The sequence below is a fragment of the Columba livia genome, chromosome 12 (genome assembly GCF_036013475.1).
Source record: "Columba livia isolate bColLiv1 breed racing homer chromosome 12, bColLiv1.pat.W.v2, whole genome shotgun sequence".
NCBI classification, from domain to species: Eukaryota; Metazoa; Chordata; class Aves; order Columbiformes; family Columbidae; genus Columba; species Columba livia.
Window position 1 is genome coordinate 5,370,874 of NC_088613.1, and position 15,231 is coordinate 5,386,104.

Below are 15,231 nucleotides of genomic sequence, written 5' to 3' on the forward strand. Positions count from 1 at the left end.
TTTCCACCTTTCATACCACCAGGTTTAGCCTAGATAATGAATTTTAATTCTTCATTCACTAGAGAAGAGAAGACAGAGATGCTGACAGGGGCCTGTATACCTTGTGTGGCCTTTTCAGAAGCGGCGTGAGCTTCTGTTTGAAAACACAACTGCAGAATTTCATTCAGTGTAATCAGGGCTGTCACAAAACAAAGGCAAGAGCTAGTGTTTTGATACAAACCGGATTTTAATTAAATCCAAGTGTTTTCTGTACAACAGAAATGTTTTATACAAAAAATACTGTTTCAGTTGCAAGAACACGCAGAAAGAAGTTTCTGAACCCTAGTGCTTCAGGAAGCCAAGAATTTTTTTGAAAAAAACACCATGTAAGGTATTGTTATAAATGTTGTTATCCTGGTTTGGATCAGTCTCCACCATGTACAACTCTCCTGCGTGGACATCCTCAAAGTTGGCACTGAAGTTGTTTGGATTAAACTGAACCCACAGAGTATACCTGTAGCCAATTGTACGCATGGAATAGCCCATGATTCTGATGTCTTTCAGCTTTGGTTTGTCAGAGTTCCACTGAGGAGTGTCTGCAGGCCGGGGATATTGGCTGAAAGCAACACGTTCTTCATCAGGACACCTGTAAGTGTCATCACACCCATCCTTCTCTTCAGAGGTATTAAAATACCGGACAATGCTTGTCCCCTCGGTGCACAACACAACATGAAACGAAGTCTCTGGGCACACAGGAGGAACTTGCAGGCCAGCAAGTTCAGCAAGCGTTGCAAACAGAGACACAAGCTCAACCACTTTTTCGCTTCGCCCTGGAAGACACATCAAAATACAAGTTATGGAACATGATGGTTTGACAGACACTGGTAGAACAATTTAGAAGCTTATGCTGATAATTAAGTTGATGTTTTATTGGAGGTGCTTTGTACTGGATTTGTGGGTTAACAAAACCAAGGCAATTAAAGTGTAGCAGTTAGCTCTGAAGATGCTAGCCTATGCATTTATAATGTATTTTTAACAAGAACTGTTGTCCTTACGTTTCTCAAATGCACAGCCTTCAAGACAATAATATTAATTACTTGGAAAGAGAACTCTTCAGAAAGACAAAACAAATTCCAGTGTCAGTAGTTTAACACTAGAGTTTCCAATGCCACCATTTTAAGTACAGATGCCACACAGAGCATGTTTACTAACCACTGCTGGAAAGACAGCAGCCACCATCACAAAAGGTAGGTCAAGTATCCTTTCAAGCATCTACATCGCATACAAATAAATCTCCTGCTGTGTTAACACAGACATCTGGCTGTTTCCATTAAGGCAGATCTAACTAAAGCAAAAGTTTGCGTTCAAGGATTCCCTTCACCATCTTGTTCCTCGTTAGTACAAGAAGCACAGTTAACGACACTGGCTCCAGCTGCTGGTAGGCAAAGTATCTTTACATCACCACTTCTCCTTTACATATATCCACTGAAAACAAAAAAATAAATGTTAGACATTTACCTCGAGGTACCAAGCAAAAAGTATGGCTAAAAGGGTCAAGGTAGGGGAAGACTCGCTCTCCTCGACTAACAGAGGAAGTTGTCATTCCTGGTATGTAAAATATCAGCGGCACACGGGTAGCAACATCAAAATTGCTGTATTTTGCCCATTCACCATGTTCTCCCAGAGACCATCCTAGATGACAAAGAATACAATTCAGAGCAGATACCAGGTTCTAATTCAGTAGTCATTTCTTTTTCGCTGTGAATTGACCGTGGCTGTTGAGGCCACTAGTCTGTTATCAAGGTTATATTAAAAGGCAAATAACAATCTATATTTAAATATAACAAGATTTTTCTCTAATGTTAAAGTTATTTCAACAGCCACCTAAATCTTGCAGCTTGATACTCTTATCAAGGAAATAATAACACCTTTTGTTATTTCCCCTACTCTACATTAGAATTAGGAAATCAGCATTAAAACAGCAGAAAAGAAGAACTGGGTTGTGTCACAGTGCCTGCAAGAGTTTCCAGATCCATTCCACAAAGGATTCATTTAAGTTTTGGGTAGCTGCCAGCTTTCCAGCACTCCTGTTAACACTGTAACTGAACATCCCTTGGAGACAGGGCTGCTATCTATGCCAGGCTGTATATCAGGATGTTAACCCTGAGGAAGCAATAGAAATCAAAACTCTTCAGCTCTCCTCTTCCTCTTGGAAGAGATGCCAACATTACTTCCTTCCCGGCAGATTTATTGCCAGCTTCACTTTGGGGGAAGACAAAGGAGCTCTATGACAGCTATGTTAACATACGATTTTTTTGGATCACTTCACTAGCCATGGTACTGGGAACACCAACTGCTCACAGTTAACTGCAGCAAGGAAAAAAGGAATTCAGTTTACAATGGAAAATCCAAGTGGCAAGTCAAACACAACATCTAGAGTCACTTCAGTACCAGAATTATTAATCCCGTTGCTCTACAACTCATAAGAGCTTGTTTATACACCTATACATTCAAAGAAGTCAACCCAAATTAAGTGAATATGTGATGGTAAATTTTAGTTAAGCCATATCCTAACTGATTTAAGTCAGCTAAGCCATCCCCCAATTAAAGGGATCATCGCAGGGGGGGATTTTAATGAATATTAGAGTATTGAAACAAACATGAAACACTTGAAGTATTTGTCCCATGATTCAAATGCAGTTTGTTACCACCAGGATCCAGAGCGTGCAAGACCTCCACTATGACAGGAAAGCCATATTGCTGTCAGTTTAAATGCTCTGCACGCAGCAATCACAAGTGCAAGAAAACACACTTCGGCAGTTAACGAGAAAGCCACTGGAGCAGATGGCCCTCTACAAACTGTGAAGGGGAAGGAGTGGTCGCTATCCTCTCCCAGCACCATTCCCAGCAGGCGTCACCCCTTGGGTAGGAGGTGGGAACACAGTGAGCCCAGCGCACTGTCCTAGCACAGTCCCAACACCCACAGGCAAACGCTCCACCTGAATAAAGAGGTGCCTGCAGTGGGACAGAACTGTGCACCCACAGAAGCCTGTGTCGCTACATTAATTAGAGACAGAAAAGCCGGATAGAGAAGGCATAGTAGCCCCACTGTATATTATATAAACACAAACTTGATTAATATGCCAGCACTGAGCTGTACTATTAAGTTACTAACAGTGAGTTGGAGAACTATTTAAATGCTCACCATGATCAGCAGTAAAAACTACTACTGTGCTATTTGAGAGTCCTAAATCATCCAAAGCGTTCAAGAGGAGGCCAACTTGCATATCCAGGTAGGAAACCGCTGCATAATAGCTCTGACGAATCTGCCGCTGCAAGTTAAGGAGAGGAAAAAGCAAAACACACAGGAGAGCCAGTGGGTGGCTCTGTAAGTAAAGAACTAAAGGATTTTACTTGCAAAGCTTTGTCATTTAAGTGCCTGCACCCAGAAAAGGCAAACAGGGAGGGGACAGTTAGAAACTTGTATCTCTCAGAACTTCTTTCAAGCAAAATGTTACAAACCAATAATTTCTGCTTCTCTTAGTGTCAAAGAATCATAGAATCATTTTGGCTTCAAAAGACCGTTAAGATCATTAAGCCAAACCATTAACCTAAGCCTGCCAAGTCCACCACTAACCCACATCCCTAAGAACCTCATCTCCACATCTTTTAAACCCCTCCAGGGATGGTGACTCCACCACTGCCCTGGGCAGCCTGTTCCAATGCCTGAAAACCATTTCTGTGAATAAATTTTTCCCAATATCCAATCTAAACCCCTCCTGGCACAACCTGAGCCCATGTCCTCTCATCCTGACACTTGGGAAAACAGACCATCACCCTCCATGCAACAACCTCCTTTCAGCCAGTACACCTCATTTTGGCATAAGCACTGGAAAGGCAGTAAAATCTTGCAAAAGAAGATACATTGAGTGGTGGCTCTAAACAGATTCAGATAACCAAAACAAACACAGCGTTGGAAGCTGCTACATACGTTCCTTCATATACAAAGCAGGACCACATGCTATAAAACTATCACTAGTTGATAGCTGATCTCTTCCCCCCCCACCAGCCTGACTGCACTTACAGTGAAGATTTGCCTACAAAGCTGGAGGTGACAGTATGCAAGGCATGGAATTCACAGTATTTGCAAACCATCAGTTGTCAAATACCTGGGAACATCTAAGAGCAGCCACCTGCTCCCTTGCATTTGAACAAGCCAAGGCGGTCTGAGTTCAGCACACTGCACTGACAGCTTACCTGGAAGTCATTTGGAAGTGGTCCATAAGGGAAACTGACATTTAATGCCTTCACATCATCCCTCTGTCTGATGTCTGTCCAGGGGTTGTATGCCACAGAAGGTAGTTTCTCAGGCACCCAGGGATCTGGGGCTAATGTGATGTTTTCCAAAGGGTACAACTTGAGAAATTCCTTTACAATACAAACACACAAAGATTTGCCTCACCTCTAAGGTCTACTGTAAACTTTGTGTTGTAAAACAGCAACTGTTTCCCCTTTCATGACCCTTTAATACCCTTAGACTTTACAAGACTTCACTCGCCCTTCCCCAGCGCTTACAAGGTAACAATACTATGCTGATCAGCCCAACCAGTTCCTGAAAAACATTATGTATTTAAAACATCCAAAAGCAACACTTAAATAAAAGATCCAACATCACTTCCTCTGAAATGAGTAGGAGTTTTGTCACCCACTCACACAAGGAACAGAGTGCAAGATCTTGTAAGGCCTCATTATGTCATGCTCCATCAAGCTGAACATCACCTCCATGCAATAGCAGTCACTACCGTGGTGGTGCAAGCCTGGCTTTTGGCTGAGCGCTCACAACTCATCCTCGTTAAACATTTTGAAACGCAACACAGCCAACTGCTAAAGTTACACCAAACCAAGGCTGGTTTTCAGCTTGCTTTTCAGAAACAAAAGCAGTAAAGCATTTGTGGAAACAGCTTCGAAAAGCATAAGCAATGCTTGTCTAAGGTCCTTTCCCTGCAGGCTTGTTTCCTCACCTGCGGGTACCTCAGTGGGATATGTGGTTTGTGGTATCCGACAGCCAGGAAGAACTTTTGCTTGTTGGCTTTCATAACATCCAATAAGCGTATGGCCTCTTCAGTGCTCTGGATATCAGGCAGAGTGCCACTGGGCATTTCTGACACATCCACTGGGCACACCAAGTTAGCATACAGCTTTCCATCTTTTCCCCTACAAGTCTTTGGAAAAAGAAAAAACACACACAACAACTTTAAGTAACTTCTGTAAAAGCAAGGAAGAAATCCTCTGTTCCATAACTTTCAAACCAATTTGTTTCTCAAACCTTCTACCAAGAAAAGACTGCAGATTGGATACAAACAGGAATTTCACGATTTTTATGGACACTAAAGGTTCCATGTACTTTGACTGAGTAAACAGCTTCAGGAGTTGAAGAATGCAACTGCCATGTATCTGAAAAAGCAGAATCCTCTCTAAAGCTGGGCAGAAGATTAAACGTAGTCATACGGGAAAACACACAGCATCTATGTTGAAGAGAATCTCTGACCTATTGGCAAGAATGCAGAACTTGGTTAAGCTACATACATTCATTTTTTAATCCTTCTGATCCCACAAGCTCACAGAAAGCTGTCTGGAAGCTTCTGATTTGGTGTCTGGCAAATGCCAGCAGTGACTGATGGATCATCAGTGAAGAAAGATAAATGAGCCTAACAGTTGCCAGGAAAAGGTTGTCTCAGCAGGGTGTTTGGGAGAGTTGCTAAATGAACATGAAGGAAAGTATGTCATGGATGCAAATACTGTTATTGCTAAAACCAGCCTTTTTCAGCAGTAAATGCAAGACCAAAGCACCACCAAGGCTGTCTGTAGCCTCATGCTGGAGCTCCCAGCTCTGCAGTGTATAAAATCCAGCACAATTCTCTCACAACATTTGCACAGACATAAAACAGATTATTTTGGGCCACACTTTAGCATAACAAACATTCTAGAAAACTGAATTAGATAATAAAGTTCCAAATTAAAGATTATTTTAATTACAAACTCCACTCACTCAGCCCTGAGCTCTTTATTGAATTAAGTTCATCAAGCCTACTGACAACATTTTGTCACTTACTAAGCAGTGGAAGATTAGTGTGGAAGTTGACAACTGCGCTTTTCAGATAAAGGAATTCATGACCTTGACACAAATTAAGATGACTCTTTGTTGCAAGTACTTTTATGTCTCAGTAACTTAAGTTCCCAAACACTAATTTAGAAATACTTAAAATACCTAAAGGATGGGCACATGAATTACCATGACATACCAATGGAGAGAGAGACCTTCTTTTGGAAGACTAAGAAACAGCATATTGAACTGGCTAGGTGTTCTCCTGCACACAGTCGCAGTCTCAAAAACAGAGTATAGCCTGTGCTTGACACAAGGAACCTGGTTATATCCCAAAAACTCTTCTTTGTTAGGGCCCCACAAATCACCCTTACCTTATCATTTTCATACTTTTCTGTTGAAGGATGAAAGGGTGGAATCGACCAACTGTATGGATAGTCGTCACTGTAATTGGATGAAACCCCTGAAAAGGTAAGGGCAATAGAAATACTCAAAGTTCGCCAAAACAGAAAGAGCTTGTCCTGGTTTTGCTAAAAACAAGTTTCTCTTTTAGTGAATTTGCCTGTCAGCTAAAGCCTTCATATTAACTGCGTTTTCCTGGAGAACCAGACACATGTTTTGGTAAACCTAGCAATGGAATGCAAACTTATTGATAAGCACAGATGGACATCTCGCAAGAGGGGTGACGAGAAGCAAGTGAGCAAGAAACTGACCAACTGTGTATAACATTCCATTCACGTGAATACTTCATATAAAAGTGGGAGATCACGAGGATCTCGTGTGCTTTTCCTTTTTTCCCTTCTGCTTATGGCCGACATTAGGAGAGGACCTTGCTAGTCGTCCCTGCGAACTGAGGCCTAGTGAGAGACTGAATCCAGCTCCGATTGGCTGCAGAGTCCAATCCAGGACTTCGGGTGCCGGCTCTGCAGTTGCTGAGACTTTCAAGATTGGTTTTGTATATTTTGTATTATTTTCTCTATTCTTATTAGTAGCATTAGTAAAACATCTTTAATTTTTTTCCAACTCTCTTCACTCTGTGCTTCTTTTCCTCCCAATCGCCTCTCCTTAGTGAAAAGGGGGGAGAGGGAGGGGGAAGTGTGGGAGGGGGAGAGGGGGTTAACAATACATCTGCCAGGGTTTTATTGTCACCCCGCAATCTTAACCCTCGACAGAGCTCCAACCCAGATTTTAACTTGTTTTCAGGTTGGGTTTTGTTTGGTTTGGTTTTACACTAAGTGAAGAAACACTTCAAATTATCTTTGACAACTGAGAAAGAAAAAACCTAAGAGAAAAGAAAACCTAAGAGAAAAACTTTTACTGGTGAGGGAGACTCACACCGCTTGAAGAAACTTACTTCAGGAAACAGCAATAACAACAACAAAAGGGTTAATAACAGTCTTCATCTACATCCTTAATTAGCTTAACTATCAACTGAAAGTTCATACATCCACCCAAGTTTAACTCTGAGGTAAAGGATTACCAAAAGAGGGTCACTATTACAGTATTTTTTAACTCAGTAGTGTTACTGCTTTTTAACTAGTGAACTAACTCCCTGTTTAAATGCTAGTATTACTCATACATTCTATATCTCCTGATTCAGACAGTCTATTATGAAACACAAAATCTGTATATGCAGAACTAAGAGAATGAACCTGTTTAATTATTTCACCTTCAGCAGATACCTAACTTCCAGACATGTTTTTAGAATGTTAGACACTTATACCCACAGTGCTTAGACAAGATGTGAAAATATTCATTAGATAAGAGTCACCCAATCTATACACCTCTAATGCCTGAAGATTTAAAATTAAGGTTTAAAGATCACCTATTTAAGTTATCAATACAGGCAAGAATCACAGAGCCGATACTTATACATAGTCTATACACATTAAGCATGTGTATGCTAAACAGATGACAATTCAAAGCATACCAGGATGAAAAACTTTCCCCACAGATAGGGTCACGTAGCCGTTCTCCTTGAAATACTGCGGCATCGTGGAATAGTTGCCTGCATGTACTCTCCAGTAGGAGTAGAAATCATACAGCCGGGTGGTGTCAGGTCTGCGTCCAGTAAGAAACGACACTCTGCTGGGAGCACACACGGCTTGCTGAGGAGAGACACAGCCAGAAAGAGGATCAATTCGGAACAAAACGTTAAACACATGTGCACACTGACTGAGGCGTAGCTGGGTAAAACATCCGAAGGCTCAGGAACTGTACCCAGAGTGCTTCATATCACTTCAAGCTGGAATGAAAAACATCCTGATTAAGAGTATCAAACCCAAACTGCAAGCTTTTAGCAAGACACACATTTATCTACCTATAATTTTTCATCAAATAACCAGATCCTAGGTGCTAAAAGCTTTGGTTTATGCAACTAGTAGCAACAAAAGAAAAAAAAAAAGTCAGATTGCATTAAAAACAGTGCTTTTGAAATCTAGCAGCTCACACGGAACTAAGCAGAAGCAGCAGATGGACTTTGCTGACAAAAGCCCAAAGCCTAGTTGATCTGGACTGACTTAAGAATAACGAAAAGGATAAACATATGGAAGGGCCAGGTTACAGTTCAAAGGCCTCAACAATTCCATTTCAGTTTGGCAACAGACAAGAGTTATTGCTTTCAAGCACAGGTAAACTAATCCCTAGGCAGAATTAGGCTCAAACTTCTAATTTCTCAGCAGAGAGAAACTTCGGAATGTAAGTATCCTACGCAAAGTATTCAAGTAAGAAGCAATTAGTGAGACTTAGAGTCCTGCATTTAAGAGTGATGCTTATCACACAAGTTGTCCCTTCATAAAAGTCTATTGAATAAATTTCCTCAAAAGAAAAAAAAGGCATTTTCATTTTTCTCACTTTAGTAAAGATAGGTTCATAATGTACAGTTCAGCCTGACCATTTAAATATTTAAGGTTAATAAATACTTGCTTTTCCCAATGGTCTGCCCAGCACCTACTGCAATAACAACAGTAATTACTTTGCACAGAGCAAACACCTTTTAAGTTAAGCTATCTCACCTGTGCAAATGCATGGCTGAATACAATACTTTGAGAAGCAAGTTGATCAATGTTTGGAGATTTCACAAGTTTATCTCCATAACAGCCCAAAACAGGACGCAGATCATCCACAACTATCAACAGGACATTCATGCCATCTATGGAGAAACAAAATTAGGAATATATTATCTTGAGCTCCAGTAAGCAGATGTCACTTTATGCAGATTTCTTCAACAGTTTTCAACCCTGAAGTATACTTAAGAAAAAAATAAATAAAATCAGCAAAAACATCTAATATATTTGTAAGGAAATATAAATACTGAGATTAACTCCTTTAACATGTAAGAACTCTTATTTAGTCTAGACAGAACTATAGTGGTTTTCACTTCCCTTCCTATTTCACTGCTTCCTCCTATAGTATTTTCTTTAGCAGCCTTCAGTTCTCTACACAAAGATGGTGTGAAATACATGGATTTTATAGTTCTGCCTGCTACTGAACTCCACAGCCTACAAGCTTTGAGAGGGGTGTCAGGCCACAGGCAAACTCACTGTTGGGCTACACAATCCTGCTCCAAAGAGATAAAGAGAAAACAATTCTTTTAAGTTAACTACAGGTATGTTTCTAAAAACGCCCTCTCAAGGTGGCAAAGCTCCGTCTCGGCTTCAGCTGCACACAAGCAGCCTGCCAGGGACAGCCGGAGCCCTCCCGACACCCCGCACCACCCACAGCCCGCGGCGGCTGCGGGGACGGGGCGGACGGGGCGGCCCCGGCTCCCCCGCACCCCACGGGCCTCCCCGCCGAGAACAGAAGCCCCACCCGGGGCCCCGCCGTACCCCGGGGCCCCGCCGTCCCGCCGGAGCGGAGCCGAGGGGCCGCCGCTGCCCCCGGGCCGAGCGCGAAGGCGCCGTGCGGAAGCCCCAGCAGACAGAGGCTGAGCCAGACGGCCGCGCAACACCAGGTACCCGCAGCCATCTCCCGGAGCTACGGGGCGGAGAATGCGGGCCGGCCGCCCTTAAGCCCTCCCCAGGGCGGGACCCCTCTGCCGGGCTTTAACCCTACCCGGTCCGGCTGTTCCGCCGTGCGTAGCGCGTCAATGTCCCGTGTTCCCGCAGGGTGGCACCGCGGCCGCAGGGGCTCCGCAGGCTCCGTGCGCCGCTCGTAGTCTCGGTCATTCCTCCCGTCAGGGCCTGTGCGTTCCCACGGTGGCTCCCTGGGAAAGGGAAGAGTTAATGCCATCCTAGCAACTGTTTCCTTCTTATGCAAATAACGTTGGGGAATGAGAAAATGAAGGTTTAGTATTTAGAGAAGCTGTTGCAGTTGTACTTCAACCTTATTTCTTAATCAGTTCTACAACCGGTTATTTAAGCAAACGCTGTATTTCCAGGTTCACCTCAAGACATAGCAAGGCCAGGCTCATGCTCTCGGTGAGAACGTATGTGCTGCAGGGCGGGCAAGGTGCTAATACAGGTGTTCTGCCTGTGACTTAGCATTTGTGAGATCGGAGACTCAGCTGGGTTGGCTCAGCCATTATATTTCTCTGCACTGTCTCTTCTGAGGCTACATGGCAGGCAGGACCTTGCTTTCAAGACAACTGACTTTTTCTTTTTCCAGCTTGACTGCTGTAGTGGTCTAAAGGGTCAGGAGAGGACAGAGAAGTTCTGGCAACTTCTTAAAGCAATCCTTCAAAGTTCAGCCTTGGCTTTAGCTGAAAGGCTGCATGTTGTCCCTTTCTCTGTAATATTAGAAGTTTCAGGAAGAGCTAGTTTTATAAAAAACTCAGAAATTTTTCACGGTTTATATCTTTAATTGTAGAAAAGAGGACCAGTACTCCTGTACAACGTAAACTCACTATTAACTATTCAATTGCTTCCCAATCTACAGCTGAAAGGTTACTGAATACCAAGATGGTATAATAAGGCTGCTCACAAAAAGACTGTAGTCTTAAACATTTAACAATCAGGTAAAGTGATGACAAATATAGTAACACTGAAAATATACAACCAACTTTTAACTCGTATGAAAACCACTATGACAACAGTATCTGTGATGGCATGTGGAGTTCTTTTTTTAGCAAGTGTTAGGTTCACCCTTGACTACAAATAGGTAAGGCAGGTGCTGTTGCCATCACCAAAATGAATCAAAGGCACACCTCAGGCATGGCGTCTCCCATTTCCTGTTGGGACTATAAATGTCGCAAATTAGATACAAGCAGCTCCATCCCTGATGTGCTGGACGGAGAAGAGATGGGTGGGTTGAGGAACTGGACTTCTTCCTGACCCTCCCTGCGCCTGTTTGAGGACACGTGCCTGCAATCCAGGGAATGCTCAAGGAAAACACACTGTTCCAAGTGCTTAGTGTGGACAGGCAAGCACACTGCGGCACAGCCTCTAAGAAGTAAGCATTGATACAGGCAATTTCCCAGGTTACATGGTGAGTACAATAGCGAGATAAGGCCTGCAAACAGTAAAGCCTGTGTAAACAAGATGTCATGTAATACTACTGAATTGTTTAGTGTGGGTATCTGGCAAGGACTGGTCTATTATTTAAACATTTACTAACTCAGTTTTGTTTGCTCTTCTGGATTAATGGTTGCTGCAGATTTTAGAGGGTATTTTGGATGGCATCCTCAGAGTAGTCACAAAACACAGTTGTTAAAAAAAAATCTGTCCCCCCCCATTTATTAATAGTGAAATCTAACCAACCCTCTATCCCCCTTGTTACAGCTGCCTTGGAGGGGAAGTGAATAAGCTCATTGGTATCCAGGTATTGCTAACAGGGAGGTCACCTTCTTCTGTTAAGCAACTCTCCATTTCAAACACTAAAACCTTGCAATTAGTAGTTTGACAAGGGCATCAAAGTACATGACTACTTTAGTCTGACTAAGGTGATGTTTTCTGTAGTGTCATCCTACTTACAGAGCATAAGAGGAGTGATTCCTGCAAAGGCACAGGTCCTGCCTCCCCTATACGTGCAAACCATGGGATGCAAAGCAGGTGTCATGAAGGCAGAAGCACAAGGAAGAATAAGCAGGGATCTGTAATTAGGCAGAGCAAGGCAGAATTAAGAATTGCTTATGGTTAGGATGAAGCTTTTCAGAAATTAGCAAGGATTTGCTACTCTTCAGGATCCTTTTAATGACACTTTTTGTAATGCTTTACTAAAACAGAACAGTAATAAGACCAAGAGATACAGAACTAGCAGTTGTGAGTAACAATGATCAATTCCCCTTTCTCTACCATCTCCTTTCGTCACAGTTCACCTTAGGCAACAGGTCTGGGAGGCAGAAGATTCAGAACTACAGAAAAATTTTTGCTCACAGCCACTGTAGTCATTTCTTGCGCTGCTCTGAGCTTACTGTGTACACAGCAGGAGACTGGTTCTGCCACTGGGCCAGCAGTTCCCAAATTCGGATTCATAAGACTATACAAGCTCACCTACAGCTACCCATGAGTGGCACTGTTTCATGTGCTGAAAACGACCTATACCTCCAGAAGCATGTCATCAACATGCGAGATACAATGCCAGTACACAACAAGCTCCACAGCAGGCTTTCTGATCCACCAGAGGAAAAATGCTTGAGAACCACATTTCCTCAGCAGTCATTCTCCCAACTCTATATGTAATTTATCAAGATACAATCCACAATGTATTCAGAAATTGGTACTACTCTGAGTATGACTGCAGGATGGAATAGCTTGTGCCTGGTTACTGAAATAATGATTCTACATTTATTTCTTTTGTCAGTATAAAAGGAGACAAAACTCAAAGATTATTTCTGCCTAATCTGTATCCTCAAACTCCTACCATAATAGCTGTCAGTGGCTGGATCCCAAAGGCCCTATGCTGAGTTTACTCACAAGTTTTACGCGTGGCACTTCAGCAAGGTAACTAGGCCTTTCTGGATACCATCATTTTCCTGGTTTGCAGGAGCTGTTTGATGCACAGCTCAAACTAGGATGCCCTTTCCAAACACTTTTCCCCGTAGTTGGTCAACAGCATTCTATGGTCCAAAAGGTTCAGGTAGAAACAACAAAGGGACAAACGTATTCTAGTGTGTGTTTGTTCACGTGAAATAATCTCTCTGATCACTTTTTATATAAAGGGCTTTCACCTGCAGCGTGTTAATTCGTGAAATAAAGAGCCACCTTTGCTTTGAAACGCTGTAGCAGCAATATGCTTTGGAAAGTAGATTTGCTGCAAGGAGGCAGTCATAGGAGGCAAGGAGGCAATCTTCTTCACTAAGAAGATTTTGTCCCATTGATAAAAGGACAAACTTAAATAGCAGGGAGAAATGGGAGACAAACAGATTATGATCCAAATTGTGGTCACTTATCTTGCCCATCTAGAATCCAATTTTCCAAAGTTTTCATTGTTACGTAGCCCTATAACACAGGTTTGACTGAGCATAGCTCATTACTGCTGCAGGTATGAGTGGCCCAGGTCCCAGGATCTCAAACACAGTGGGTGAGAAATACAAAATGGGGAAAAAAGGACCAGTGAAGCTTGGCTGGTACTCACACAGACACAGGGTAAGATTCAATTGCCTTAAAGGAGCACATTCTTTATCTTCCTGAAATTCCCTGACCCCTTCACAGGACACCTTTCGCCTTCTGCAACAAAAGCATACACAAGGCGATGCTTCACTAGGCAACTCCAACTTACTGCAGGAATCCTGTGGGGATCACGTCATTGAAGGCTGCTTTGCAGCAGCTTGGCTGTATGAGAATACCAATGCTTTAAAAGACTTACGGGGTTTTTTTCTCTTGTAAGATACACACATGTTCACTACAAGTTAAAAACCAAATCCCTATAGACTCGTGTAAAGCTGAAAGCGTGGGGAAGATAAATCACCTCATGCCATCCTCTTATTTAGTTATCCTTTGTAAGCCTGGACTTGGTAATCCAACACTCCTCTTTGGACTATTGAGCTGGAGCTTTCTGATTTTTCTCTTATATTTATTTTGGACAGCTCCTAGATGACTCCGAAATGCCATTGTGCATTCACATCTCAGATGTGAAACCAAGGTAAAAAAAAAAGCTCATCTCTTGTTCACTTTTGTTCCCTGTCTCCCATCCAATCTTGTTAACAATTGGTTTCATGCTTCATGGCTGAAACATCAGAGACTTAAGTGAGTTGTGTTATTTTTAGATATCTTTGTGTGTCTTTTCAATGCAGTCAGATATAAGTAGGTTCTTGTCAAACAATGAAACACAGCAAGTAGCTGGTTAGTGTTTTATCTCTGTAAAAGCCATGTAAATTTGCCATAATCATATCAACATTTAACCTGATCCTTTTCCTTGAATGCATTGCAGAAGGACCTATGTTACATCCAACTAGTGATAAGATGAAGCCTGATTTATCATTGTCCCGCGTCACTGGCTAAAGTATATGTTGCACAACATTACTGCATCAGGGTGTCAGTATTTTAACCCACGTGCAATACTGCTGCAAATTATTACATTGCTGCAAGGCATGCTGAACTGAACTCACCTCTCCTATACAAAATCTGAAAACTGCTTTTTGATTTGGCAGCATTTAAGCATTTATCCTGTGCTGTCTGGCTTGGGTTCTAAAAGAAGCCCGGAGGAGTTATGGACAGAAATCTCATTTGAAGTCAGTGTTATCCAGACACACAGATCCTTGAGATTCTTGGAACACCTGACTTGTGTCAGTACTGAAGTTCTTGATCTGGATAATGCTTTAGGTAAAATTATTAGGTACCTTTACTTAAAAAAAGGAGGAACGTAAATAGAAGCTTAGTGTTGCACGCAGAACTCCCAGCAGTTTCCCTAGGCATAATATGATAGGCACAATCAGTTCCTTTAACTCACAAACTCTGTCCTTCTCAGTGTAAGGCTCCATTCCTAGTACAACTTCCTTACTCAAGAAACAAATGTTTAGTGAAGACGAGAGCTCCTAATTTTCATAACAGTTGACAAGTCAGTCTTTTCACATGAATTATCAGGTCAAGGTAAAGCTCAAATTCCCTTCACAACGTGCATGACTGACCAAGTAGAGGTGGAGTGGAAGTTAATAGCAAATTTAGAGAAAACACAAGCAGAATTGTACTGCCATTTAAAAATTCCTTAGAAACCTCATATTAAACACCTCTGTATCTTTCAACAATAAGAACACAAATTATAGAATTAAATTA

General features: G+C 42.2%; 1 protein-coding gene across 2 annotated transcripts; it reads right to left on the bottom strand.

Annotated features, from left to right (window-relative positions):
• Nucleotides 1-207: 207 nt before the first annotated feature.
• Nucleotides 208-10,235, bottom strand: IDS (iduronate 2-sulfatase). 2 transcript variants are annotated; one of them, XM_065077487.1, is made up of 9 exons: nt 10,136-10,235; nt 9,097-9,233; nt 8,013-8,190; nt 6,457-6,545; nt 5,001-5,201; nt 4,237-4,407; nt 3,185-3,311; nt 1,498-1,671; nt 208-809 (listed from the first exon to the last, which is right to left on the bottom strand). In XM_065077487.1, the coding sequence occupies exons 2-9, from the start codon at nt 9,226-9,228 to the stop codon at nt 322-324; spliced, it is 1,560 nt and encodes a 519-aa protein (XP_064933559.1). In that variant the 5' UTR covers nt 9,229-9,233; nt 10,136-10,235; the 3' UTR covers nt 208-321. The 2 variants fall into 2 exon arrangements, with proteins under 2 accessions (XP_064933559.1, XP_064933558.1); XM_065077486.1 differs by lacking the exon at nt 10,136-10,235 and adding an exon at nt 9,910-10,077.
• Nucleotides 10,236-15,231: the final 4,996 nt, after the last annotated feature.

Bases quoted from the DNA above. Each gene is read 5' to 3' on its own strand.
- IDS (XM_065077486.1), bottom strand. From the start codon at position 10,048: ATGGCTGCGGGTACCTGGTGTTGCGCGGCCGTCTGGCTCAGCCTCTGT. The intron at 5,202-6,456 runs GTAAGGGTGATT...CTTTTTCCAAAG, and splicing joins AAAAGTATGAAAATGATAAG to ACTTGTAGGGGAAAAGATGG. The intron at 1,672-3,184 runs GTGAGCATTTAA...TTTGTCATCTAG, and splicing joins AGTTTTTACTGCTGATCATG to GATGGTCTCTGGGAGAACAT.